The sequence below is a fragment of the Manihot esculenta genome, chromosome 3, assembly GCF_001659605.2.
Source record: "Manihot esculenta cultivar AM560-2 chromosome 3, M.esculenta_v8, whole genome shotgun sequence".
Taxonomy (NCBI): domain Eukaryota; kingdom Viridiplantae; phylum Streptophyta; class Magnoliopsida; order Malpighiales; family Euphorbiaceae; genus Manihot; species Manihot esculenta.
The window spans coordinates 1,362,908-1,388,938 of NC_035163.2; the positions used below are offsets into that span (position 1 = coordinate 1,362,908).

At 31.7% G+C, this 26,031-nt stretch overlaps 5 protein-coding genes and 1 non-coding gene across 8 annotated transcripts; 4 read left to right on the forward strand and 2 right to left on the reverse strand.

The window, feature by feature from the left end:
* The first annotated feature begins 288 nt into the window (after window positions 1-288).
* On the forward strand, window positions 289-3,292 carry LOC110612206. The gene is made up of 3 exons (XM_021752916.2): window positions 289-545; window positions 1,107-1,328; window positions 2,785-3,292. The coding sequence occupies exons 2-3, from the start codon at window positions 1,146-1,148 to the stop codon at window positions 3,064-3,066; spliced, it is 465 nt and encodes a 154-aa protein (XP_021608608.1). The 5' UTR covers window positions 289-545; window positions 1,107-1,145; the 3' UTR covers window positions 3,067-3,292.
* Window positions 3,293-5,848: 2,556 nt separating this feature from the next.
* On the forward strand, window positions 5,849-8,063 carry LOC110610957 (probable polygalacturonase At3g15720). The gene is made up of 7 exons (XM_043954716.1): window positions 5,849-6,136; window positions 6,239-6,382; window positions 6,575-6,782; window positions 6,863-6,944; window positions 7,053-7,161; window positions 7,229-7,334; window positions 7,427-8,063. Exons 1-7 carry the CDS (start codon window positions 5,849-5,851, stop codon window positions 7,651-7,653), a joined length of 1,164 nt encoding a protein of 387 aa, XP_043810651.1. The 3' UTR covers window positions 7,654-8,063.
* A 20-nt stretch (window positions 8,064-8,083) lies between these two features.
* TRNAG-UCC lies at window positions 8,084-8,155 on the reverse strand. Its single transcript has one exon. It is a non-coding gene; the product is annotated as a tRNA-Gly (tRNA).
* Window positions 8,156-11,122: 2,967 nt separating this feature from the next.
* LOC110610525 (lysM domain receptor-like kinase 3) lies at window positions 11,123-15,935 on the forward strand. 3 transcript variants are annotated; one of them, XM_021750484.2, is made up of 11 exons: window positions 11,123-11,820; window positions 11,979-12,020; window positions 12,328-12,528; window positions 12,677-12,831; window positions 12,939-13,028; window positions 13,426-13,531; window positions 14,003-14,154; window positions 14,568-14,665; window positions 14,783-14,933; window positions 15,114-15,212; window positions 15,502-15,935. In XM_021750484.2, the coding sequence occupies exons 1-11, from the start codon at window positions 11,229-11,231 to the stop codon at window positions 15,640-15,642; spliced, it is 1,827 nt and encodes a 608-aa protein (XP_021606176.1). In that variant the 5' UTR covers window positions 11,123-11,228; the 3' UTR covers window positions 15,643-15,935. The 3 variants fall into 3 exon arrangements, 2 of the variants coding, with proteins under 2 accessions (XP_021606176.1, XP_043811458.1); XR_006350330.1 differs by lacking the exon at window positions 15,502-15,935 and having other exon boundaries at window positions 14,568-14,669; XM_043955523.1 differs by lacking the exon at window positions 12,328-12,528.
* Window positions 15,936-20,223: 4,288 nt separating this feature from the next.
* Window positions 20,224-21,812, forward strand: LOC110611938 (probable sugar phosphate/phosphate translocator At5g25400). Its single transcript, XM_021752520.2, has one exon. The coding sequence runs from the start codon at window positions 20,405-20,407 to the stop codon at window positions 21,452-21,454; it is 1,050 nt and encodes a 349-aa protein (XP_021608212.1). The 5' UTR covers window positions 20,224-20,404; the 3' UTR covers window positions 21,455-21,812.
* Window positions 21,813-23,532: 1,720 nt separating this feature from the next.
* On the reverse strand, window positions 23,533-25,887 carry LOC110611934 (pentatricopeptide repeat-containing protein At4g21065). Its single transcript, XM_021752513.2, has one exon. The coding sequence runs from the start codon at window positions 25,885-25,887 to the stop codon at window positions 24,049-24,051; it is 1,839 nt and encodes a 612-aa protein (XP_021608205.1). The 3' UTR covers window positions 23,533-24,048.
* Window positions 25,888-26,031: the final 144 nt, after the last annotated feature.

The window sequence follows — 26,031 nt, forward strand, 5'->3', positions numbered from 1 at the left end:
TTTGATGCATTATTATTACTTATGTGTCATTTTCAAATAATATTCTCTCAATAAATCAAAATTAAAAAAATAAGTACCCATAAAATTAATAATGTTATATTAAAGTAAATAAGATAACATAAATGACATTTTAATTAAATATTTCAATTTAAGTATTTATTAATTTTAAAATATTTTAATTTATTTTTTCAAGCTAAGATTTTTAATATCTAAATAACTTTCGATTAAAAAAATTACCCAAATAATTTAATTAAAACATCAAATACAATAAAATTATACTATAACCTAACTCTGCGTGTTGCAACTCATCAATCATTATCTAAAACACGAAATCACGCAGCCGCCGTCCCACTTCCTGTTTCCCTGCGTCCCTCGCCGTCTCCGCTGCTGCTTATCCTCAGTAACGTCGCCGCTGCTCCTCCTCAGTCACGTGGTGTCTCGCTGCTGCAGCTCTTCTATTGTAGTCGCTGCTGCAGCTCTTCTATTGTAGTCTCTGCTGCCCCTCCACCATCGCCGTTGCTTCTGTCTCCACGGTCCCGACTCTGGTTTGTTTGAATAATTGAGATTTGTCTCTGAATCGGTTTCTGTTCTGTTGCTGAAATGGCTTCCTGTCTCCCACGATCTCTCAATTCTTTGAATAGATTTGTGTTCTGTTTCTGAAATGCTTAGATTTGTGTGTATGTGTTGAGATTTATTGAAGTGAGCAGATATGTGATATTATTCTGATATGCAATTCATCGCATTACAAGGAAGAAGAGCTAATTTTACATACATATGTGATTTGCCTTTTGCATGTATGCTCAAATGATACTGAATTTTTCATATTTGTTTACTTCTGAAGCTAGTTTCATTCACTATTTGGTTTTCTTTTCTTTGTTGATTGTGCTTGTACCTGGGTTCAACTTTTAATTTTACTTATAGTTAATCGGCTGTAAATCATCAATGCCTTAGTGTTTCCTTTTAATTGTGTTTATTCCACCTGTATTTCCAACTTCTTTCTTCTTGTCTTCAGAATTGAGTAGTTTTAAAGAGAATCTTTTGAATGAAGAAGTGTGCATTCATCATTGTTTTATAAAGTTTCATCTAATAATGAATTATGCTTTCAGTAATTCAGTTCAGCTGGGAAGAGTATAGGAGAAAGAAAAATGCCTCTTTATGATTGCATGCTTCTGTTGAAGCCTCATATAAGAAAGGAAGCAATGGCGGACTTGGTAGCTCGAGTGGGAAAACATGTTTACAGTAGGAATGGTGTTCTTACTGAAATAAAATCATTTGGTACCATTCAACTGGGTTACGGTATTAAGAAGCTTGATGGAAGATATTATCAGGTGAAAATTCTTTGCTGTATTGTGCTATAATTTAGTGAAGTTTTTTTTTTCCCCCTTTTTGGTGAACTATCATTTCTAGTCAAAGTTTTACGTTGTTTTTCAATTTTAGCCACAATAAATTATACTTTAATCTCTGAGTTATACTACAATTAATGGATTAGTCTTCGTATTTTTAAAACTGAATATTTAAACCCTTCTATTTTCATTCCATCCAAATGCATAGTCCTTCCATCCATCTCTTCGCCTTCTATTTTCATTCCATTCAAATATATAGTCTCTCTATCTATTTCTCTCTGAGTTCAAAGGTAAATGACCGGTCAAACCTCTAAAAATTATTTTTTCCTCCTACAATACCCTTATTGCACGGTAGAACACATATAAAAAAAGAAATTTTTACATTTAAAAACTCAAATCCTCCTTCCTTTCTCAAATTTGCTTCAAAATTCAAGTAATTTTAAATACTTAAGTTCTTCCATTTTCATACGTTAAAAAAATTTACATTTTTCTTAGATTTTCTGCCATTTTCAATGTCCTTTGTATAAAATTAAACTAATCCTATAACAATTCACTCTTTCATTTTTTATACACTAAAACACACATTAATGTCCAAAATAATTTAGAATTTTCTTGTTTGCTACTATTTTTCAATTTCTAGGTATAAAATTCAACTAATTATAAATATTTAAGTCCTCACATTTTATATATTAAAACACATCACTCCCTGCAAAAAGTATTGGTTGAATTAGGATTTTACTATGTGAGATTGAATTGTGTTAGTGTAGCTGCATAGGCTCTAGTTTAAATTGGTACCAATCAATTGGTGTCGCATGAGTGTGCAAATTAATAAGAAAGGTATGGAATGGGGATCCAATAGGGAGAAAAATAGAGGAAGTTATCCAATCAAATCATACTATTTGCAGATACATAAGTCTTTCAATTTTGGTGAGCCACAAAATGCAACCTTGAAAATGTGACATCTTTTGTCTTGATGGATGAAATGTCGAGAGAATGATCTGAAATTGAAAATCTTTATTATTGGCACAATATTAAGGTCTGCAAGCTTCCTCCTTGTTTGCCTCTCTCTTGCTTTGATGAAATTAACTTTTGTTAGGCGTCTTCTGCTATTGAGTTCCATGTTGTTTCCTCATTCAAATTGCTTTGACCACTCTGCCAAAAAGATAGCCCTGCTTGATATTATACTAGGATGAGTGAAGTAAATTTCTGATGCTTGTCTGTAAAATGCATTACATTGCAGCTAGCTAGGTCGAGCAGCACATGATGATGCTTGTTTTTTGGATTATTTATGGTTGCAAATTTCAGGTTGTATGAAATAAGAACATCCTTGTGCTGTATGGTTGTTCCAATTGAGTCCAGATTGGATTATTTCACTTTCAATGGGATTTTGCATACATTGATTGGTGAAATTTACCCTTGTTTCTATAATATACTTGTTCAGGGCCAACTGATGCAGATGACAATGATGGCCACACCTAACATCAACAAGGAGCTGCATTACCTAAACAAGGAGGACCGCCTGCTGCGATGGCTTCTTGTTAAGCACCGAGACACAAATTATGGGCTGGAATATGCTATAAGAGATGATGAATCCAGCAAATACAATAGAAATTTTCAATCCGAAACTGAAGACGACGAGGATGATGATGATGATGAATATGATGACGACATTGAGGATGAGGGTGAATCCAATGTGAACCAAGAGAAGCAGGAGGAGCAATGAGTAAAACATGGAGTTGAAAATTTTAGATCACCTTTATGTGAGGGCCTTTGTTAACATTTTGACAGGATTTGCTGTTTTATGGTCTGATGAACCCTTCATGCAGGTGGAGTGATGAAACCATATTTTGGTGAATTAAGTGGACTAGGTCTGTGAATTATGGTGCTATTGATGTGCTGACACTCGGCCTTTGGCTAATTGATAAAGATGGTCTCATTAGATTGCTTGATTTTATTTGTAGTGAAAGGTAGTGCCAGAATGAATAATAGTCTACCCCTGAATGAATTATTACGACAAGACACAAGGACAAGCTCCTACATTGTTGAGCTAATTAACATACAATGGTACTACATAAAATGTAATGTAAGAGATCATGATTGGAAAGGGATAATCTGTAATTACTCTTTGGTTTTTTCATCTTCTTCATTGTTGCATCTTGTCTGGAAATTGGAAATGGCCAAAAAAATCTACTGTAGTGGATTTTGGTGCAGTAGGTGATTGCCTAACAGATGATTCCAAAGTGATGCTTTGCTGCACTTTTTATTCACAAAGTGTTAAACATACAAATATAGTTTACTGTTACAAACGCAACATAATCGGAAGAAATCTCACATTTCCTCTTAAATTATATGAGCAGGCTCAAATTTTCCCAAAATCAATAATTAGTTTTATTTAAATTAAATCCTCAGAACTTAGTTTATTTATACCCTTATTTAGACATGTTAAGTTCGAGCGAGAGTGAGAGAGACATGATAACTTCAAGACATGTTAACTTCGAGCAAGAATGAGAGAGACATGTTAGAAAAAAAGGTCTTAGTTTCAATTAGAAATAATGAAAAATTTCATAAATTCAATTTTCAACACATTTTCAAACTTATTTATAATGAAGATATCAAATTTAATTAAATTTTAGTTTTGTTATAATCTTGAGTTTGGAACTCTATCTATTCTTTTTCTCTATTTTTTATATTATCAATGGTTAGCCTTTTTCACTACCAAAGTGAAAAGCTATCACATAATTCTTTTTTTTATTATTGTAATCTCAAATTCTCAATAATTTCAGTAAAATCTTTAAAATCTCTTCACCATTCAAAATACAAAAAAATCACATTATAAAGAATAATTTTCTTTTCACCGGCATAACTTATTTTTAATCTACATTACTCATACAAATCTATTTAGAATTTTAATACATGTAATCAAGATATAAATCGATGTAAGATCTATAAGATTTAAGAAATTTAAGATTATAAAAGAAAGGTGAGTAGGAAGAATAAGAAAATGGAGGCAGTGACTCGGGTTTGTAATTTTGGGGATAAGAAGAAGGAGGTGGTGTGATTTGAGTTCTATAATTTTATTGAGTATGAAAAAAGAGAAAGAAAAAGAGGAGAGATGCTATTTGGATTTATTGATTTTATTGAATGATTTTTATTATGTTTTTAATATTTTTTTTCGTAATCTTTCCCACTTGCATTAACTTGTCAAAGAAAAAGAGTAAAAATAAATTAAATTATGAAGATTTAAATGGAGCTAATTCTTAAGTTTGAACAAAATTAAGTTTGCCCTTATAATTCAAGTGCAAATATGATATTTCTTTATAATATAATCACTCCTAATTTTTTTAACCATGCGATTTCTGGCATTTAAAATCCTTAATAGGTATTACACAACCCAGAGTTAAGAGAGGATGGTGACGCTCAAATTCAAAATTTCATAAGCAAGATGACCTTGACTTTACACTTAATTGTGCGTGCGATAAGAGATAGTCTGAGTTCCATTTACTTCTATTTATTAGCAAATTGACTATTATTAATTAATTATCTGATAAAATCTATAAAAAATATCAATATCCCGTCTGATACATTTATGAAAAACATCTCTATCATGTCATATAGAGTGATCACAAGATTTAAAATATGCCACTAGTCTAACCCGAATTTAGAACGTGACATTGGTCTAACTCAAATTTGGAATGTTCTCTAACTTACCGAACCAACCATTTTTACTCCCTCAAGAAACTTTATCGTCTTCAATTTAACATTTAGTTCATTAACTCTCATTTATTTTTACATTTATTCTTCATTAACTAATTTTAATTTATTAATTCTCTCGTTAAATTAAATTATTATTCGAGTGTTCTCATTTGGTGATCTCCGGATCCCAAGTCATCACTACACAAGAGAAGATTCTATCTTATGAGGAAAGATTCTATCTTATCTCCAAATATCAGGGATGCATGGTTGGCTTTGCTTCTCAAATGTAGATAATCTCATAATTGATGTGTTTTGGAGAAATTGATGGTCGTGTTTTCAGCTTTTCTTTAATTTCTCATATATAACTTGATTATTTTTCAGGATGCTGAGAACTCATGCAGCCAAATTGCAGTGAGTGATTCAATGACTAATCATGAATCTTTAATAGAGAAGTTTTAATAGAATAAAATAATTGATTCAATTTTCCCACAACACAATTTTCAAAAACATTTATTTATTTATTTGCAAAACCAATAGATTTTGTTATAATTAAATACGGCAGCTTTAACTCCCATACATATATCCATCTTCACAATTCTAAACCAAGTAGAAATACTATTACATTGTAATTCCTAAATTAAGTATTTTTTTTTTAAAAAATAAACCCTAATTAAAATTAAACAAGGATTAGATTAAATTCTAATCAAACACTAAGTCATGCCTTTAACATCCTGCTCTCATATATATATACACATATACACAATAGAAAATTAAAAAAAAAAATCAGTTAATAATTAAATTGCAAGAGAAATATGCAGAAGGTTCAGCTATTAACCATTATTTTTATTTTCATCTCCTCTATTGTTTCAAATCTCGCCATTGGAGATGCCACAAGTACTTTCAATGTGGTAGATTTTGGTGCCATTGGAGATGGTGAAACTGATAATTCTAAGGCCTTTCTACAAGCATGGAAAGCTTTATGTGAAGCTGAAGAAGATGAGTATGGAGGCATGCCAATGCTTCAAATACCTGATGGCACTTTCTTGCTGAAGCCCTTGCAATTTCAAGGTCCATGTGTATCTAATTCTATTCATATTCAGGTGTGTAGAAATTGCTTATTCTATTTTTTAAAATATATTTTTCATAGCTAAAAAAAAATTAAGTTCAAAACAATAATTTTTTTTTTTATTAATTATGATCAGTTATTGGGGAAGATTTTAGCACCCAGTACTATTAAACGTAAATGGTGGATACTCTTCACTGAAGTAAATGGTCTGATTCTTGATGGTTCTGGTTCTATTGATGGTCAAGGCTCTCTATGGTGGAATAAGGTAAGTTTATTTCTTGCAAAATCCCTTTTTTTTTTTGCTTTTAGCTAATTACGAAGCATCAAATTAATTTTATTATTATTTTTTTTCTTTAGGGTGTGCGACGTAGACACAAGAGACCAAGGGTATGAAAAATTTTTAGTTAAAGAATTTTTTTCAAACTCGAAAATTTTCAGTTTTGGCGATAATTATTGTTTGGTAATATGACAGGCTTTGCAATTTCATAGATGTGATAATCTTGAATTAAGTGGATTAACACATATCAACAGTCCAAAAGGGCATATGGGTTTGAATTACTGCAATGGTGTGTCAATTTCTAATCTTACAATAACTGCTCCTCAAGATAGTCCTAATACTGATGGAATTGACATTTCCTATTCTTCCCAAGTTAACATCTTCAATTCCACCATAGCAACTGGTAATTTCAATTACTCACTCTTTTAATTAATTAAAGTTAATTTTCTGGGTTTTCTTTTTTAATGTGGAATTATGGTATAGGTGATGACTGTATTGCCATTAATGGAGGCTGCTCCTATATCAACATTAACAATGTTAAGTGTGGACCAGGACATGGAATCAGGTCTGTTTATTAACACTAAAGTTTGAATTTTTTTTCTTAATTTTGGTAAATAATTTAAGGGTTTGATTGAAAATTAACTAAAAAACTAAAATTTCCTTGTGATTATAGTGTGGGAAGTTTAGGGGATAAAGGAGAAATGGATCTAGTAGAAGAGGTGCATGTACAAAATTGTACGTTCATCGGAACTGAGAATGGTGCAAGAATCAAGACATGGCCGGTAATTAATTAATTAATTTTCTTATGGGATTCAAATTCGAAACCTTTTTAAAATTACTTTTTTTCAGGGAGGATCAGGATATGCCAGGAAAATTTCATTTGAGCAAATCATTCTCCAGGGAACTAAGAATCCTATCATAATAGACCAGTATTACTGCAATGGACATCAATGCAGCTTACAGGTAAATCAACATCTAATATATCCATAATTTTGAAGAGAAATTAAATCATCTGAATTTTGTGAATGCAGGAGCTATCTGAAAGAGCAGCAGTGAAAGTAAGTGAGATAAAGTACAGTGGAATTTCTGGAACTTCTGAGAGCCAGCAAGGGATTACACTGAATTGTGCTGAGTTGGGGTGCACCAATATCACAATGGAAGAAATCAATATTACTTCATCTGAGCCTGGAGAAGAGATTTATGCCTACTGTCAAAATGCCAATGGAACCTCTTCTTTTACCTTCCCTCAAGTTCCCTGTCTATTGGGGTTTTAGATTATGTTTTTACATGTGTAAAGAGTAATATAAACAATCAGAGTACCCTGAATTTGATGTTTATAGCTTAGGAAATGAAATTTTTGAAAGAAAATAGTTCTCTCCAAATCCACCACAACCCTGCGAGTAAGAAATAAAAATAAGAAAAAGAAAACTACATAGCTCGTCCGGAGGAGGTGGGAAGGAAAACCCAGGCTCCCTACTCGGACGGGATATAAAGATGTCACAGGCCACAGAAGTGGTGAGGATACTAAACTCCTGATAAAGAAAATAAAAGTCTCTATGAAAAGGATAGATTGTCTTCTTCACTTTGAAGGAAGGGAGTTACTGCCTGGTGGCTAGCTGTGCATTATTTTATTTCCATTCAAACAGAGAAATGGTTGAAAAACATGAGCACCAAAAAGAAAAAAGATGGAATTCAAAAGAAAATTGCGTTTGCCGGGAGTCGAACCCGGGTCTATTGCTTGGAAGGCAATTATCCTAACCGTTGGACTACAAACGCTTGTTGAAGGACCAGAGCTTAATCTTCTAATTATGATAAATAAAGGACGATGGCCGCCCAAATCGAGTTTTGTAAAGTTTAAAAGCATTTATTAAATTTTTTTTTAAATTCAAGTTTTAATATTTGGTTCGGCTCAAAAATTAAAATTAAATATTATAATTAAAATCCACTTGTGAAAATCTAATTCAATTAATAATGAATTTAATTCGAATTTAAATTTAAAAAATTTGATTAAGAAGTTTATTAACAAAATTCGAGTTTAAATTCAAAATTAAGCTTAAAATTAAAAAGTTTGACTCGAGTTCAAGTTTAAATTCGAAATCAAATTCAAACTCAAATTAATAATTACACTTTAATGAGTTTAAAATTAAAAAGTTTGACTCGAGTTCAAGTTTAAATTCGAAATCAAATTCAAACTCAAATTAATAATTACACTTTAATGAGCTTAAAATTAAAAAGTTTGACTCGAGTTCAAGTTTAAATTCGAAATCAAATTCAAACTCAAATTAATAATTACACTTTAATGAGCTTAAAATTAAAAAGTTTGACTCGAGTTCAAGTTTAAATTCGAAATCAAATTCAAACTCAAATTAATAATTACACTTTAATGAGCTTAAAATTAAAAAGTTTAGCTCGAGTTCCAGTTTAACTTCGAATTTAAGTTTAAACTCGAATTAATAATTACACTTTAATCAATTTTTAATCATCATTGATATAAATAACATAAAAAAATAAATATATAAAAAAATTACATAACACGATTCATAATAAAAATAATACAAATAAATATAAATTTAACAACATAATAAACTTACATATAAAATTTAATATCAAACGAATAAAATTGATTTCGATTTTCAACGGTCGAAACAAGTTAATATAATTTAATAAAATAAAATCTTTAAACAGTTTCTATTCCAATAATGCTCGATCAATAATTCTATCTTTCACACTAAAAACAGATTCTGAAACAACAGTTATTATAATAGTATATCACAAGCAATTTTTGATAATGTCCTAAATTTCAAGTTGCTCATCTTTTACCATTATAAGATATTAAAGTTAGAATCATTTTGATAAATATGACCACCTTATTCTAAATACACAACTAATTCAGATTTCACTTACTCAATCACACTATCAACTTTCCTAATATAACTATAAAATTATGCTCTTCTTCTTATTTTTTCTTTTCCATTTATAGTACAACTAAATCATTTTTTTTTAGTTTTATCGTTACTAATTTTTTATCTAATACTTTTTATTTTATGAATATCTATATACTCGTTATAAAACATGCGCAATGTCTCCATCACAATGGTGATATGTTCATCAAAATCAAGCTTAGAATATATTTCCGAAAAATACCATTCAATCAATTTTATCTTAGAATATATTTTTGAAAAATACCATTCAATCAATTTTATCTTATTATTTGGATTTAATACAGCTGTTAGAGAAATCAAAAAATTACGATCACTCCATACTTATTAAATTTAGATTTTATTTTACCAACTATAGTTTTCATATAAATATCTCCATTTTTATGTGCTTCATTTAATAACTTTTTTTATTGAATGAAGTTGAGAGACGAACAAATTTGAAATTAGATATTTAGTATTTAAAATGATATTGGTAATTTCATTAAATTCCTTAAGAAATTAGTACATTTTTTTATCCTTTTGGCAATCATATTCACTAGGCAAATAAAAAATTTTTAAACTCTAACAGTTTTGGTTAAAACAGCAAAGTTTTAATGAAAAATGTATTTTTTTATAATTAATTAATTACATAATTTCATTAATGGATTATAAAAATATTTTTTATATAATTAGAGAATTTCATTTAAAATTATATTATAATTAAAATTATAAAATTTAGTCAATAGAATAATTATACAAATATATTAACATTTATTAATTAAATGTTTATAATAGTATCTAATCTAAAAAGATTTTTATAATTATATTTTAATTTTAAAAATATATAATTTTATAATTTAATTTATTATATAATACTAATTAAAGAATACTTATTATTATTTATAATTTTTAAGAATGTGATTTTCAATTATTTATAGTGTTCTACATTTTATAATTTATAATTATTTTTATTTTAATTATTTAATAATATTAATTTTGTAGGATAATTTATTGAATATTTACACACAAATATTAGTTTAGTTTTATATTTTATATTACTTATTTATATTTTAATATTTCTTCTTATAAATATATATCATATAAAATTAAACTATAATTATAAAACTCCTTATAAATATAATACACATTGTCTATCTAATTAATCATTATTAATACACTTTTGTAATTATTATTATCTTTTGTAATTATTATTATCTTTTATATTGAGTTTAATTATTAATAATTATAAAAAAAAATTTATAATTATATTTTAATTTTAAAAAATATATAATTTTTATAATTCAATTTATTATGTAATATTACTTGAAATTAAAAAATATATATTAATTATTTGTAATTTTTAAGTATTTATAACAGTTAAAATTTTATAATTTTATAATTAATTTTATTTTTTTAATAATGTATTAACTTATTTATTAGTTTACTTAATAAATTAATTCACAAATTTATTTAAATTAGTCTGCTTATATGTCTATTCAAGGAGCATGCTCACGACTCTGCTTAACCGAGTCTACAAACGAGTTAGTTCACAAACTCGATTCGTTTATTTTATAAATTTCAAAATTAAGCTCAAATCGAATTCGTTTAAAAAATGAATCCAGCTAAGCTCGATCCGAGTCTCGAGTAGGTCGCCTTGGTTCATTTACGATGCCCTGCTGCCGGCTTTATGATGACACGAGTGAAAACTACAGCCAAAGTTTTCAGGAATCACACATGGCTCCAAATGGACAAGCTAAAACTGCTGGCTTCTTTCTTTATGTCTTCTTCTTCCACTTCCTCATCCAATCTCCCACACCATGTAACACCTCTCTCTTTTTTAATGAAATCTTGTTCTTTCATGGTTTGATTCTTGCTTTCTGAAATCACATAGGGAAACCCAAGTGAAGCAACGTTGACTCCAAGTGGGGAAAATGTGTCCTTCAGTTTTTAAGACTAACGATTTCTTGGTTTTGTTGGGTTTTGTCAGTTTAATGTGTCTTTTGTTTTCTGCCCATAGTTTCCATGTCTCAACAATACCCTGCAGTAATGATTCTTTAATCCAATCATGTCCTGCTTCACTCTACTATGTACCCAACACCAGTATCAACCTCCAAGAAACAGCTTCTTTGTTTCATGTGAATGCTAGTGTAGTTAATAGGACTGTTGATGGTTTCTTGGTTACCATAAATTGCAGTTGTTCAGCTGCCCTAGATTACTTCACTTGGCACATGGACTACTTGATCCAACCAAGGGATTCATGGGAGAGCATTTCCTTGAAATTTGGCTCATTTGTGGTGGAACCCCCCAAAAATGCATTAAATTCATTGCATACTATAACACTAGATTTCTTATGTGGTTGTTCTGAAACTGCATATATGGTGACCTACAGGGTTAAAAAGAGAGATACACTGTTTACTATTCATTCTCAGTTTAATGCTAATTTAAACATGACTGCCAGGTCTAATGGGCTGGAGTATCCATACCTTATCTATGATGGTGATATTCTATTTATCCCAGTACCAGGTAAGAAAGATACTTGTTCCTTTTATTGTCTGATGTTTGGTTGTATATATCATTTTGCATGTTCTTTAATTGGGCCCTCCTAAATTAAATTTCCGCATCCATAACTGAACGCATATGTACTTCAGCTGCTGATTAATTATCTTGTGTGGACTTTGCAGCAGGGGAGCTTCAAAACCTTACCATACTTGAGGAGAGAAAAGGTCAATGAAATTTCTATCATATCTAAATTCAAAGTGTAGCTGGTCATGTTTTGTTTATATATTTTCATATATTCTGTCCTGCATCTCAGGTCTAGATATTTGTTAATGCAATCAAGAATCCTTATTGCATGCTTCAATCAAATAGCAATACATATTTTAAGCTTCTTTTTCTTTTGCTTTGCTCTTGTTCAAGAAATTTGATTTACCTTTTTATTTCTTATCTTTACTTTTGGTGGAGATTTATACCAGTATATGTAGTTATGCACATATGGTCAGTCATTACAAGTTCGCTTTTGCCGCCTAACAGATACCAAGGACACAAAAGCATCAAAATCTCGAATTCATATTTTGGTTGGATCCATATCTGGTGCCTCTATTGTCATATTGTTAGCAGTTGTATTTGTATTCTGGAAAAGAAATAGGGCGAACAGAGCTCAACAATCAAAATCTTTTTCACAGAGATCAGATTGCTTGCTCTGTAATCATGACAAGTGCCCTTGTCCTAGAAGTAAGATAGCTTGACCTGAAAACTTCTCTTTTTTTTCTTTCTATTTGTCTTTTTCCCGTGTAAATGATGATTGATTAAGCATTTGAACCATGTTGGAGACTAGCTATATTTGTACCCATTATGGTGTTTCATGGACATTTCATTGCAGAATGTGAAGAACATCCAGCTTCCTTATTGAACTCCGAAAAAGCTACCATTTTCCCTTACTATGAAATTGTTGATGCAACGTCCAACTTTAGTGTAGCTTCAAAGGTTGGCCAAGGATCATATGGGTCAGTTTATCGTGGAAAATTAAGAGGAACTGTAAGCATTTATTTCGTCTAAAACGTTTATCTAAATGTATGTGCAAGAATTATCAGTTTATGGCAATGTTTTCACTCCTCATAGCCTTTTCTACAATTTGCATGCAGGATGTTGCCATCAAGCAGATGAAGGATACCAAGTCAAAGGAGTTCATGTCTGAGCTGAACATTCTTTGCAGAGTTCATCATTCAAACTTGGTAAGTGTTGTCTTTGCTTGTCTTTTGAAAGATCACTTTTCCTTAGAAGGACCATTAGGACTACTTATTTTAGGAAAAAAAAATATAAAAGTTGTCATTTATTTTGTTGATTTGTGATTCCTAATTAGAATGGAATTAGAGACTTTAAGAGTTTCTAATTCTAATGTAGTTAGTGTTACAAAAATCTACAAGTGGAGCTTAGAATCTCTACATATTTGCAGATTTTGTTATGATCATTGACTATTGACTTTTACCAAATAAATTGAGAATTAGTTTCTTATACGAAATCCTCTAATACCTATTGATCCGCTTCATACCCCTTCTTTTGTTTATCTAGATTTGTGTTGATATGACGGATGCATGGTTTCTACCTTTTCTTTTTGTTGCTTTTAATCAGATTGAGCTTATTGGATATGGGGCTGGTGGAGACTCTTTGTTTCTAGTATATGAATTTGCCCAAAATGGTGCATTGAGTGATCATCTACACAATCCCACTTTAAGAGGTTTGGTTTACCTGATGATCAATAGTTCATATTGCCATTTCGTTTTATTATATTTAAAATAGATGTCAATTTTGGTACTTTGGTTATATATTGGTAACATTTAACAGCATATTTTTCCTGGAGATTACCGTCGGTGGTAATCATCTTCCTATAGTTGTCCTAGGAAATTAGTGAGCTCCTCAAGCAAGACTGCTGATCTGCCGGAACAATGGTCCCAGCCGGCTTAGGGCTTGTACTGTGCCTTAATTCCCTTTGGCAATTCCCTTTTGCCAAAGGGGAACATGTACATAATATTTCCTGGTCGCGTCCAAATGGCATGTGCATGTGTCTGAGTTTCTTAGTCTAAGAATGACTACCAATAATTGTATACCTACAGAAATTTTTATTACTGGAGGTTGGCATAGATGGAAAATATTCATGATAACTCTTAAGTTCTTGCTTATTATGTTTTAACCTTTGATGCGTGCACAGGTCATAGACCTCTTCCTTGGATTACGCGTGCCCAGATTGCTCTTGATGCAGCTAAAGGGCTTGAGTATATACATGAGCACACACAACCATATTATGTCCATCGTGATGTGAAGACAAGCAATATTCTATTAGATTCCAATTTTCGTGCAAAGGTGAGCATCCATATCTTTAAACAAAAATATTAGACTTCCAAAATTTATTGGAATGATATAGAGCATTGCATTTTGCTTGTGTTCATACTTCATACTGGAATTTTGAACAACGGAGATTCTAAAAGTCAAGGATAGATAGATGTAAGCTTTTCCAGCATGCCATTGGTTTGAAGGCTGTACCAGCCAAACTGTTGTAGCAAAAGAATATCTGGAAGGTGATTGTAGCTGATAAACTTATCAGCTTTTGTTTTAGACATACACATTTTGTATTTGTGTTAGGTAAAGTATGAAGAAGATTATGTTATAGCCAGTTATATTCTGCGAATCAACAGTCTAGATATATATCTGACTTGTAGCAGTCATGGACATGTTGATCTTGAGAAAACTATTAATTTTAATATTTTGTCCCTCAGATTGCAGATTTTGGACTGGTAAAGTTATTAGATAATTCTCCAGATGTTCGAGCAGCAGCATCTAGAATTGTTGGCACATTTGGTTACCTAGCACCTGAGTGTGTAATTATTTAGATTCATACTGGTGATTTTAATTGATCCTTTTGTTCATCTAAGGCAATTACTGAAGCAATGATATAATATCTTTTGATGTTATAACTTAATTTCAAAACTAGGTATGCTCGAGATGGGTTTGTGACCACGAAGAGTGATGTCTATTCCTTTGGAGTTGTTCTCATGGAACTACTTACCGGCCAACCAGCATTAACTAAAGATGCAAGTTCTGAAAATGATCAAGTCAGTGAACATCGTTCTGTGGTGCAATATGTGAGTGTGCATCTCTTTTTCTGTTATAACCGTTGCATTCTGCTTCTGTTGATTGCCATTTGTAGTTTCAGACTAAAAACAGATGGTACCAACTATTGGAAATTATTTGAATGAAATCGATACTGTAGTTTTAGGCGTATTTAATTGACATACCCGCTCGTTTTGGTCCTTATGATCCAGATCCTATCGGCGTTTAATGATACTGAGGATCCTTTCACGCAGCTGGAGAAATGCGTTGATCCAAACCTCACCTGCTACCATAAAGATTCACTCTTCCAGGTATTGTTTCAGTTTCACTCTTCTTGTGCATATTGAAAGGGATGGGGAGAGCCATGTAAATCTATTATATTATCCTTGCTAATGGCCTTGCAGCCATTTTGCATTGATCTTTTCGTTGACGCCGACCATTTGAATCATCCCAACATACCTCCTAACTGAAAATCATTCAGGCTATCATGATTGGTTCCATGTAGATCCACCATGATCAACAATCAGATTGCTTTCATTGTGCATATAATTGTTGCATCAAATATTTACTCATCTCTTTTCTTCTTTCAACTCCTCTAAGATGGCACTCTTGTCTAAAGACTGTGTTGATGATAATTGGAATCATCGTCCTGAAATGAGTAGAGTTGTGCTACGCCTTTCACACATCCTGTTGAACTCCAAGGATAATGAAGGACTAGAGTGCGACCAACTTACGGGCTAAACTTACACCGATTTGCGCTTTTCGTCTCCCCTTGTCACCTGCCATATCTCATAAGCGATTGTATTTATCTAGCTTAAATGGAATGGTAAATGTACATACTACTTACATTGAGAGGTGGATGCAGCTGAACTGTGATTCTGCAGTTACAACAAGATCTGCAAAATCTGCAGCACATTCAGCTTCCTTTCCTCTGTGGGAGGCCAAAGGAAAGAAGGATTCTCAAAGTTACTGGATCCAGTTTGTATTTACACTAATAGGAATATTATTTTGATATTGGTAACATTTAAAGAGTATCTCTCTGTATTTCCTTGAGAAGTTTATTATATTATATAGGACATGCTAACCTAACATGCAATTTTCACAATCGATGTGGTATCTGAAGGATAATTCCTCTACACGATTAACGCGTGCACGTAATTCTTCTCTTTAAATTTTGAAAAGTGACTTTTCAAGACAGCACATTTGAACTAAATAGATTTTAAAAATATACGCTAAAATTATTTTTTAAAATTTTTTAACAAAATTTAATGGATTAAACTTGATAATTTATTAATAATACATTTATATTTAATTTACTTTCTTCTTAAAAATTAAAATTTCAGAGGCTTATGTAGTTCCATTATTGTCTAGTCAACCAGCCAATGAAAACCAAAGCCAGTCTCCCGTTTGACACTCAAAACGGAGTCAATCAAAAACAGGGAAGGAGTAGAGAAATCAACAATGAATACACAACATTTCCACACCTCCTTTACTCATTTAACAAATTACTTCAAAAGTTAGGTTTGCAATCCATAATTTTATAATTTAAATATAGCTAAATGTTAAATTTCATCTTTATATTTTACCAAAAAAAAATTAATACGAATACAAAAATTAAATACATTTAAAAGAAAAAATTAATACAAATACAAAAATTAAATACATTTAAAAGGTTACATAACGACAATTAATTTTCTTTTTTTTATCATAAAAGTATATATCAAATAAATGATAGACTCAAACTTGAAATACTATTTTGTAATGAAAAGATGAATCGAGTTATTTCTCAATTAATTATTATTTTTAATTTTTTAATTTGTTTAATTAAAGTGAGTGAAATTTCTATACTAACTTGATGATGGTAAGTAAAAAAGAGACGAGTTGAATATTCTTACAAATATATAGTGAAATTCAATGCTAAACTTTTAAATTACTATTCAATCTAAATTTACATTTTTAAAAATATGTGATATTCATATCTACATATTCCTATTGAGACCGGACTTAGAAAAAGAAAAATAGATCCAAAATCCAATAGAACTTAGGGCAATTCATTAGCGCGCCACTCAGCCCGTAATTGAAACAAGCCGGATTGACGCAAGATCCGAACTCCTCAGAAAAGGCCCTAGCACCAGTGATGTGACAGAGAGCAGGAAAACAAGCCCGACTATGTCTCGACCATACCAGCATGCACGCCGAAAGGGAATTAAATGGCCGTCTGATAAACATGGATTAACAGTTATGTCTGTATGTACAAGACTACGTGATAAAGATGGATGACATTCTAGCAGCAGAAGAAAAATACGAATAAAAAGAAACACGTGAGCTCTCAAACTAAACTTAAACACTCCTATAAACTCTATTTTCTCATGACATCAATATCAATTAATAATTAGTTAGTTTAGAATATTTATCTTATAATTATTTTATTCAATTCATGAACTAAAATAAATTTCACCATCTAAATTACATAATCACATTCTGATTGAACTTTTGGGTAAGGGAATTGGTTTGGTTAAGATAATCACAAGTAGATATTAAGAGTATGTTGGAGTTCAAATAATTTAATTTTAATCAAATTTATCAATAAAATAAAATAATTTTAACTATTATAAACTTAGACTTGTAGGAGTGTGGAGCTGAAGAAGGCGTTGATGGCTGAGAAAAGTCAGGGTGACAAGTTAAGCAGAAAGTTGTTTAAAATGTCAAATTTTGCAGACAATATCAATAAGAGATAATAAACAAATGGTCCAAATCTTGTTATTTATCAAGTCTTTATCACTTAAGTAATACAATAAACACAAGATGTTTGTTTTTTTTATATTAATTTAAAAAAAAATCCATTTGACTATTTCCATAAATAATTGGAAATTATTACATCTATACAATGCATGTCTATTTCCAATTATCTGATTAGGTATTTTTTTGGAATATTTTGCATTCTAAACCCTTACTCTTTTGTTTTTTCTCCTTTGTTCCCTTTCTTTCTTGTTTTCCATTTATTCAAAGCAGCCTTCCTTGTAATTTTCCACTCAATAATATGCTTATTCAAATTTAATATTTTATCTAATGTGCACAACTTGTCCATGCAATTCTTTTTTGTGAATAAAATTAAAACCCTAGATTTTTTAATTTTATGAATTTGGAATTTTTTAATTTTGTCAAACTTTAGCTAAAAGTAAAGGGTAATTTTATGTATTTTATTATTAGAGGGAGATAAATAATAATTTAAAAAAAAAAAAAAGATCTTTAAGAGAAGGAAGCGAAGGGAGTAGAGAGGGGGGAGATGGTCAACGGCTAACCCCCAAAATATGCAAAAGCCACGTGGTGAGTCTTACGTGTGAACTGCAGAAGTGAGGAGCTAAGCTAACTTTTCTATGCTTCTTTGCAGTTTCCAAGTAGCCTACCCCAGTTATGAGTCGGTCGATTTAGACAATATCTTAAACCAAAAAATAATTCAATTAAGTAATTTTAAAATTTTAAAATAATTAGGGATTTATGAAGTGGGTATCTAGAGAAATAATTCATTTTTTTAAAGATTATATGTATTATTTTTTTTTAATTTTTGAAAAATCATAAAAAACCTCAATGATTTCATTAGCAACTAAATAAATTAGGATTCCTTAAATAACATAAATTATAAATATTTTAAAACATAAAATTATTATTTTACCTTTGCAATATCCCAATGGATTTGCATTGCTTCAAAATAAATTGAATATTGTGAAATTTAATATCCACGTGTCGACTCATAATGAATAATAATGTGCATTAAAAGAATTTCAAAAAGCTTTAAAAAGTGATCAATTTTTCAAATTGGAAAGTTTACTACACGTACACCATAGGATACATTTCCATATAAAAGTCGATTTTACAATTAATGCGAGAAAATTTATTTAGTAATTTTTATTTATTTTATTTTTTAAATAATTTTTTAATTATATTCATTTTTAAAATATTAAATTTTATTAAATATTAAAATATATTTTGAATACTCACAAATTCTGTTTGTTTTACAAAATTATTTAATTTTTTATATTCTTTTACCGTTTGAAACATTTAAAAAATCAATTAACGGAAAATATTTTTTAATAAAAAATTACTTTAAAAAAGAAAAGTATTTTTTATACTTTAATATTTTTATTAAAATATTTATATATAAATTTGTTAATAAATTTTATTTTTAAAATTAAAATTAAATATTAAAAAATAATCATTCCATTAAAAAATATTTTGATATTTTTATAAAAAATATTTTTCTTATAAAACATTTTCTATATTTTTTTTAAATATAAATGATTTTTTATAAATAAACAGAAATTTTAACAAAATAATATAGAAAATATTTTTTAAATATAAATTATTTTCCATAAATAAATAGAAATTGTAAAAAATAATAATTGATGAGTGATTACTTTAAAGATAAGATAAAATTTAATAGTTATAATATTAAATTTATATGTTGTTAGAATATATTTCATACGCTATAATTTTATCCATTTATTAATTTATTAATTATATTATTTTAAATATGTTAAGTTTTATTAAATATTAGGAGAGATTTTTTAAAAGTAAAATAAAATTAAATAGAATTATAATAATTTATTTATATATTATTATAGTATAAAAAAGAGAATAAATAATAATTTTAAAATAATAAAATATAAAAATTATGAGAGGAAAGGAATATAAAAAAGTGAATAATAATTTTAAGATGAAAAAATAAATAAATATTATAAAATGAAAATATATATTATTATTTAGTCTATATAATATAAAAAATTAATTAATTAATTAATTTTATAAAATATATTAAAACATCATAAAATTTTAAAAGTTTAATGATATAAAAATTTAAAATACTTTTAAGCATTTTTATGAGATTGATTAGTTTTAAAAATAAAATAAAATTTAATAATTTATAATAATATATAAAAAAATAGATAATAATTTTAAAATAATTAAAATAATATAAATAAAAATTATAAAATAAAAGTATTTAATTTATACAATATAAAAAAATATATTAATTGATCAATTAATTTTAAAAAAAATATTAAAACATCATAAAACTATAAAAAAGTAATAACTAATTATTTCAATTAAATTTTAATATGTCTCTAATATAAAAAAACTTAATAGTACATAATTTTATAAATTGAAAATTTTTTTAATATATTTAATTGTTAAAATTAATAAAATAATTAATAAATTTTTTAAAATTTTAAAAATAATTTAATATATTTTAAAAATTGAAACATTTTTCATACAACACATACTAGATAGTAAAATTTCCAAAACAAGCAAACTCAAGCAACGCCATCACCCCTACATTTAACCAGCTTCTCCCTTTTCGTTCCGCACCACGCCACACCAAACTAAACCAAACCCTCTCTTCTTTCTTCACAGCCAAGGCCAAAGAACCCATCTTTTTCTCCTCAAATCTCAACCCCTTTTCTCTTTATCCTCTCCTCCACCTCCCTTCCCCTCTCAAACCACCGCAATGGGCAAGGGTGGATCTCTCAGCGACTCCGTTTTGAAGAAGATCCTTCTCTCCTACACCTATGTTGCTATCTGGATCTTCCTCTCCTTCACTGTCATTGTTTACAACAAGTACATCCTCGACAAGAAGATGTACAATTGGCCTTTTCCCATTTCTCTTACCATGATTCACATGTCCTTCTGTGCTACTCTCGCTTTTCTTCTCATCAAGGTCTTCAAATTCGTTGAACCCGTCACCATGTCTCGGGATCTTTACTTCTCCTCCGTGGTTCCAATTGGTGCTTTGTATTCTCTCAGCCTTTGGCTTTCTAATTCTGCTTATATCTACTTGTCTGTCTCATTTATTCAGATGCTTAAAGCTCTTATGCCGGTTGCTGTCTATTCGATCGGGGTTTTGTTTAAAAGGGAGGGGTTTAAAACTGATACCATGGTCAATATGTTGTCGATCTCGCTTGGAGTTGCTATTGCAGCTTATGGGGAAGCCAGATTTGATACCTGGGGTGTTGTTCTCCAACTGGGTGCTGTTGCTTTTGAGGCTACTAGACTGGTATTGATTCAAATCTTGCTTACATCTAAGGGGATCACTCTCAATCCTATTACTTCTCTTTATTATGTAGCGCCTTGCTGTTTGGTTTTCTTGTTTTTGCCTTGGATTTTCGTGGAATACCCTGTTTTGAAGGAGAGTTCGAGCTTTCATTTTGATTTTGTCATCTTTGGGACCAATTCTCTGTGTGCTTTCGCCTTGAATCTTGCTGTGTTTTTGCTTGTGGGGAAGACTTCCGCTTTGACGATGAATGTAGCTGGTGTGGTCAAGGATTGGCTGTTGATCGCCTTCTCTTGGTCAGTCATCAAGGATACTGTGACCCCAATTAACTTGTTTGGATATGGGCTTGCCTTTTTGGGTGTTGCCTATTACAATCATGCCAAGTTGCAGGCATTGAAGGCTAAGGAGGCTCAAAAGAAAGCCCAACAAGCTGATGAAGAGGCTGGAAGGTTGTTGGAGGAGAGGGAAGGAGAAGGAACAGGGAAGAGAAGTGACTCAGAAAACTAAACTTTTATCTAAGAGAGTTCATTTTAGATTTAAAAATTGGATGGGGAGTATTGGAAATAAGAGCAAAATGGAGGCAAAAGCTAGTAGGGGGCTTTGGTGTTGGGGGCAAAAGGAATGGAGGGTGTCTCAGTTTTCTTTTGCTCATTGGATACTGTTGTTTTTAGGTTTATGTTTGTTATGCTAGTTATGGATGTTAGTTATGTTAGGGATCTGGGATTCCCATCTCAGATACCCTATAAATATATATTTTTTTGGCTTTTTTATCCTTTATATCTCCCCTCTTTATGTAGGAACATCTCTTATTTTCTTTTGAGGGAAGGAACATCTCTTATTGAAATTTTAGTGCTTATTTTTCATATATTTCTTTCTTATACAGATCTTTCACATTGTTATTAACAATTCATTCTCTCATGCTTTATATCACTATGCTTGTTCTATTTGATATGATTTGCTTTGCTTGTCCAAAACTTTTGAAGTCCATGTGGTAATTGTTTGAGGAATAAATAAGCTATCTTCTGAATTGGACAATGCTAGTCTTATGTTGGCATTGTGGTTTGAGGGCCAAAACTGCATTTTAGGAGGGGGGGGGGGGGCACAATTTAATCCTCAAACTAATGTTTAAAAACAACGCTCAACGGCAACTCCAATAGCAATCCCAAATAGACCCATAAAAATTTGATTTGGAAGGTAAATGAGTTGGGGAATATATTTGCAGTAAGGTAAAAGTTGTTATTGTGAGGAAAATTTGTTGTAGGTGAATTGTGGCTTCTTACAGATGTATTTGATGTGGCATCTACATCGTGGTTAAGATTAGAGATTTGTGCTATGTTTTGCTGCTACCTATGGGAAAGGCGCTGTCTTTAAGTTCTTACAGAAGCATGTAACTTTGGGTTGGCATGGGATGGGCATTTATTAAGGTGCAGTGTCCTCTAGTTTATAGTCATGCCATTTTATTGAAACACTAGGAATTTTTTTATTTTTATTGAAACACAGGTCCAACCCATAGCAGTGTGACGTCCAGTATGGTCCAGATTACCAGAGTTTAATAGGATTGCAGTGTTGCTTTTCTAGTTTCTAGTCATGGCACTTTATTGAAACATAGGTCTAACTTTTGATATCCAGTATGGTCCAGATTACCAGAGTACTACTTGTCCTCTTTAGAATATAAATGATTTTGATGGAATGTGTGGTGGATCCGTCCTAATACCGTAGTTCATGAGAGGGGTATGCAGTCTGTGTTCCATTGATCATGGATGGATCTGATATGCCATCTTTACCTTGATGGATAATTCCTCTGTCAACCAACTTTAGTGTATAGTGAAGAAAAGGGATCTATCATTCATGTTCTTGTTCTTGTATGTTCTGGGTTTGGATTGAGCAGATGCTTGGCTGGTGTTCTTGATCCTTGAATGTGGGCTAACTGTCTAAGTATCCCTTGCATTTGCTAGCTGTATTTTCAGAATCAGCTTTCTGCTCCTTTATTTGGTTTGTTTCTTCTGACACGCTCCAGGGGGACTAGAGAACACGGTACACTTTTGCAAAATGATTGACCCATCACTTTTTCTACCGGCCTTTTCTCTTCCTCGGAAAAAGTATGTGAATATGATGTTTCTCCCTAGTATAAAATTGCTTCAGATTCTCTTTTCAGCTTTTACCCTGTGGAGCTCCCCAACATCCCTTAACTTCAAATGGATTATGTTAGTTGTCAACTCCAACAGAAGGGATCGGAGATTTACAATTTGTTTCTGACATCCCGGTGTCATCACCTTGGTTTGCTAGCTGGTTTGTCAAGTATTCGCTACTATTAAGAGAAAAGAAGACGCGTTTTAGTTTTCTTTGTTTATACTCAGCAATTGTCCTCTTGTTGGTTATTGTCCCCTTCCTGATCAATGATCCGTTGCCAACAATGCCCCTTTTGGGATAAGATTACTACACCAATCTTACCGGCTTGGAACGGACGTATAAGACTCGGTTGTGCTTGAACTGTTGCACGATTAGCAATTGAATCCCAGTTCCTTTGGAGACAGCATACAGACTACATGTACTACTTGCAGCAATAAGAAGAGTCATCAGGAGTAGCCTGGAAAGTTGCATATTCCATTGAATTTATGTCAGCTACAAAATTAAGGTTTCACAAACTGAACCAAGCTACACTAGCTAATTATGTGCTTCAGGGTGATTCCAGAAAAAAAGTCCAGTTTTTCATTAATTACAACCTCCAATGAGTATCCGATAAAAATACAATCCCCACTCGTCGTTATTTGGATTGCACATAAATTGATGATGAGCTAAATCTACCGAAACATTTTTTATATTATATGTAATCAATGTAAGAACTAGTTTTTCTGCCAAGGTAAAACTACCACAGAAATGTTGGGTTACGCGGAAGCATATGATCATGCTGATTCACATAGAAATGCCTATTCTTCCACCTGACAGAATGGAGCAAAGATTTGCGGAAAAATATTGTTTACGATCATATAAAATGGTTAATTGCTTGTTGAAGAAAAATTCAGCACCTGTTATTATACTCACGACCCAGTGATCTGTAATTTGCCACCAGATTCTACCCACTCAAAACCGTACCAAATTTGTTACCAGAAATCTCTGCATGAGCACATGCCATCCTTGAAATGATGAAATCTGTTACGGTCTCTCATTATTATTTCTCGATTATATATCTTAGAGATGAACTTGGTAGCGGTGTGACAATCACTACAAACTCGCAGATTCTTCACAATTCTAATAGGAGTTCCAGGTGGGGTATTCAGAAGGGCAAAAGCAATAGCCAGCTTCTCGCTATGTGTGTTCAAAGTGTCTTCCTTATCCTCATTGTCAATATCAAGCAAAACCTCTGATGTAGTTGGGACATACCCAGCCTGCTTCATCTCCCTACCCATCTCATCCACCATTTCATATATTTCACTGTACTGGTTATGGGATTTATCTCCAGCCACAAATTCATAAATTTCATTGCCCAACTCAATCATAGTACTCCCAGGGACCTTCCTCATCCCCTTCATGTCCATCAATTCTCTGATCCTCATTTTCTTTTCCCAATTAAACATTTTGGCATAAATGTTGGAGAGCAGTACATAGTTGGACTCGTGCATGGGCTCACTTCTAATAAGCTGTCTGGTGATTTTTTCTCCAAGCTTGAGTTCACCATGGGCACGGCAAGCATTAATCAGAGTACGCCAAACAACAGGATTGGGCTCAATGGGCATTTGCTGAACAAATTCCAATGCCTCACTAATCAATCCTGCCCTGCACAACATATCAACCATGCATCCATAGTGTTCAATTTTAGGTACTATACCAAAATTCTTTCCCATCATATCAAAATAGTCTCTTCCCCTATCAACTAACCCAGAATGACTGCAAGCTGAGAGCAATCCAATAAATACAACATCATCTGGCTCCATCCCACTTCCTATCATCTCCTCAAACAATGCGACAGCCTCTATACCACGACCGTGCATTGCCAAGCCAACAATCACAGAAGTCCACGAAACAATGGTTCTCTCTTCCATGCTCCTGAAAAATTTGATAGCTTTATCGACATTACCACACTTCGCAAACATGTCAATCAGAGCATTACATAGCTCAACTGTCTTTTGAACTCTTTCTTTCTCGATATAGGACTCTACCCATTTCCCTAATTCAAGAGCACCTAAATCTGTACAGGCAGACAAAACAGAGACCATAGTAATCTCATCAGGACAAACACCCGCGATCTGCATTTGCCTAAACAAACTAACGGCATCACTAGACCTCCCTAAACGGGCGTATCCACCAATCATCGCACTCCACGAAACAGAATCCATCTTTCTCATTTCATCAAACACCTTGCGTGCAAATTCAATCCCTTCTCTGCCACAGCAATACATGTGAACCATTGTGTTCTGCACATGCACGTCATTGTCAAATCCAAATTTGATTACTGACCCATGAACAGACTTGCCCAAATTCAAGTTTACAATACCTGCACATGCTTTGAGCACAAAAGGATACGTGAACTTATTAGGCAAAACATTATAATGAAGCATGAGATTATACATACAAATAGCTTTGTCCTTCGAATGATTAGTTTGAGCATAAGCTCTGATGATGGTATTGAAGAGAAAGGTATCATACAAACGGGTATCCGATTCCGGTGAGAATAAGAAAGAGGAAGCATAGTCAATGGCATAAAGCTCAGAGGATGTCGAAGTGAACTTGGTGAGGACGAGAGGATTGTTCTGAAGACCCAATTTGAGGATGTGGGTGTGGACTTGGGTGAGCTTCGAGAGGGTATTGCAGTCGTGAAGGAGAGCTAGACATCTCTGCTCTGCCGCTCTTCTATTGAAGCTGCAGTGGACAGTGGATGCAAGTACTGTAGTAGAATCGGTCACTGAGCGGAGCAGCTTTCTTTGTTGGCTTGAGAATTGCATTTGGTTACTGAGAACGAGTCTTGATAGCTTTAACGGTTAAAAACGGAAATGGCCTGCTGCGGGCCTCAACTGTGGAGAACCCATCCCACTTTCATCCAACGTTTGAATTCTCGTCCACGTCATAAAAAATCCAGAATCATCCAC

Excerpts from the sequence above, each read along its gene's own strand:
- LOC110612206 (XM_021752916.2), top strand. The coding sequence starts at position 1,146 with ATGCCTCTTTATGATTGCATGCTTCTGTTGAAGCCTCATATAAGAAAG. Across the intron at positions 1,329-2,784 it reads TTGATGGAAGATATTATCAG|GGCCAACTGATGCAGATGAC; the intron begins GTGAAAATTCTT and ends ATACTTGTTCAG.
- LOC110610957 (XM_043954716.1), top strand. The coding sequence starts at position 5,849 with ATGCAGAAGGTTCAGCTATTAACCATTATTTTTATTTTCATCTCCTCT. Across the intron at positions 7,162-7,228 it reads CAAGAATCAAGACATGGCCG|GGAGGATCAGGATATGCCAG; the intron begins GTAATTAATTAA and ends ACTTTTTTTCAG. Across the intron at positions 7,335-7,426 it reads CTGCAATGGACATCAATGCA|CAGCAGTGAAAGTAAGTGAG; the intron begins GCTTACAGGTAA and ends TATCTGAAAGAG.
- LOC110610525 (XM_021750484.2), top strand. The coding sequence starts at position 11,229 with ATGTGTCCTTCAGTTTTTAAGACTAACGATTTCTTGGTTTTGTTGGGT. Across the intron at positions 12,021-12,327 it reads CATACTTGAGGAGAGAAAAG|ATACCAAGGACACAAAAGCA; the intron begins GTCAATGAAATT and ends GCCGCCTAACAG. Across the intron at positions 14,666-14,782 it reads TTTGGTTACCTAGCACCTGA|GTATGCTCGAGATGGGTTTG; the intron begins GTGTGTAATTAT and ends TTTCAAAACTAG.
- LOC110611938 (XM_021752520.2), top strand. The coding sequence starts at position 20,405 with ATGGGCAAGGGTGGATCTCTCAGCGACTCCGTTTTGAAGAAGATCCTT.
- LOC110611934 (XM_021752513.2), bottom strand. The coding sequence starts at position 25,887 with ATGCAATTCTCAAGCCAACAAAGAAAGCTGCTCCGCTCAGTGACCGAT.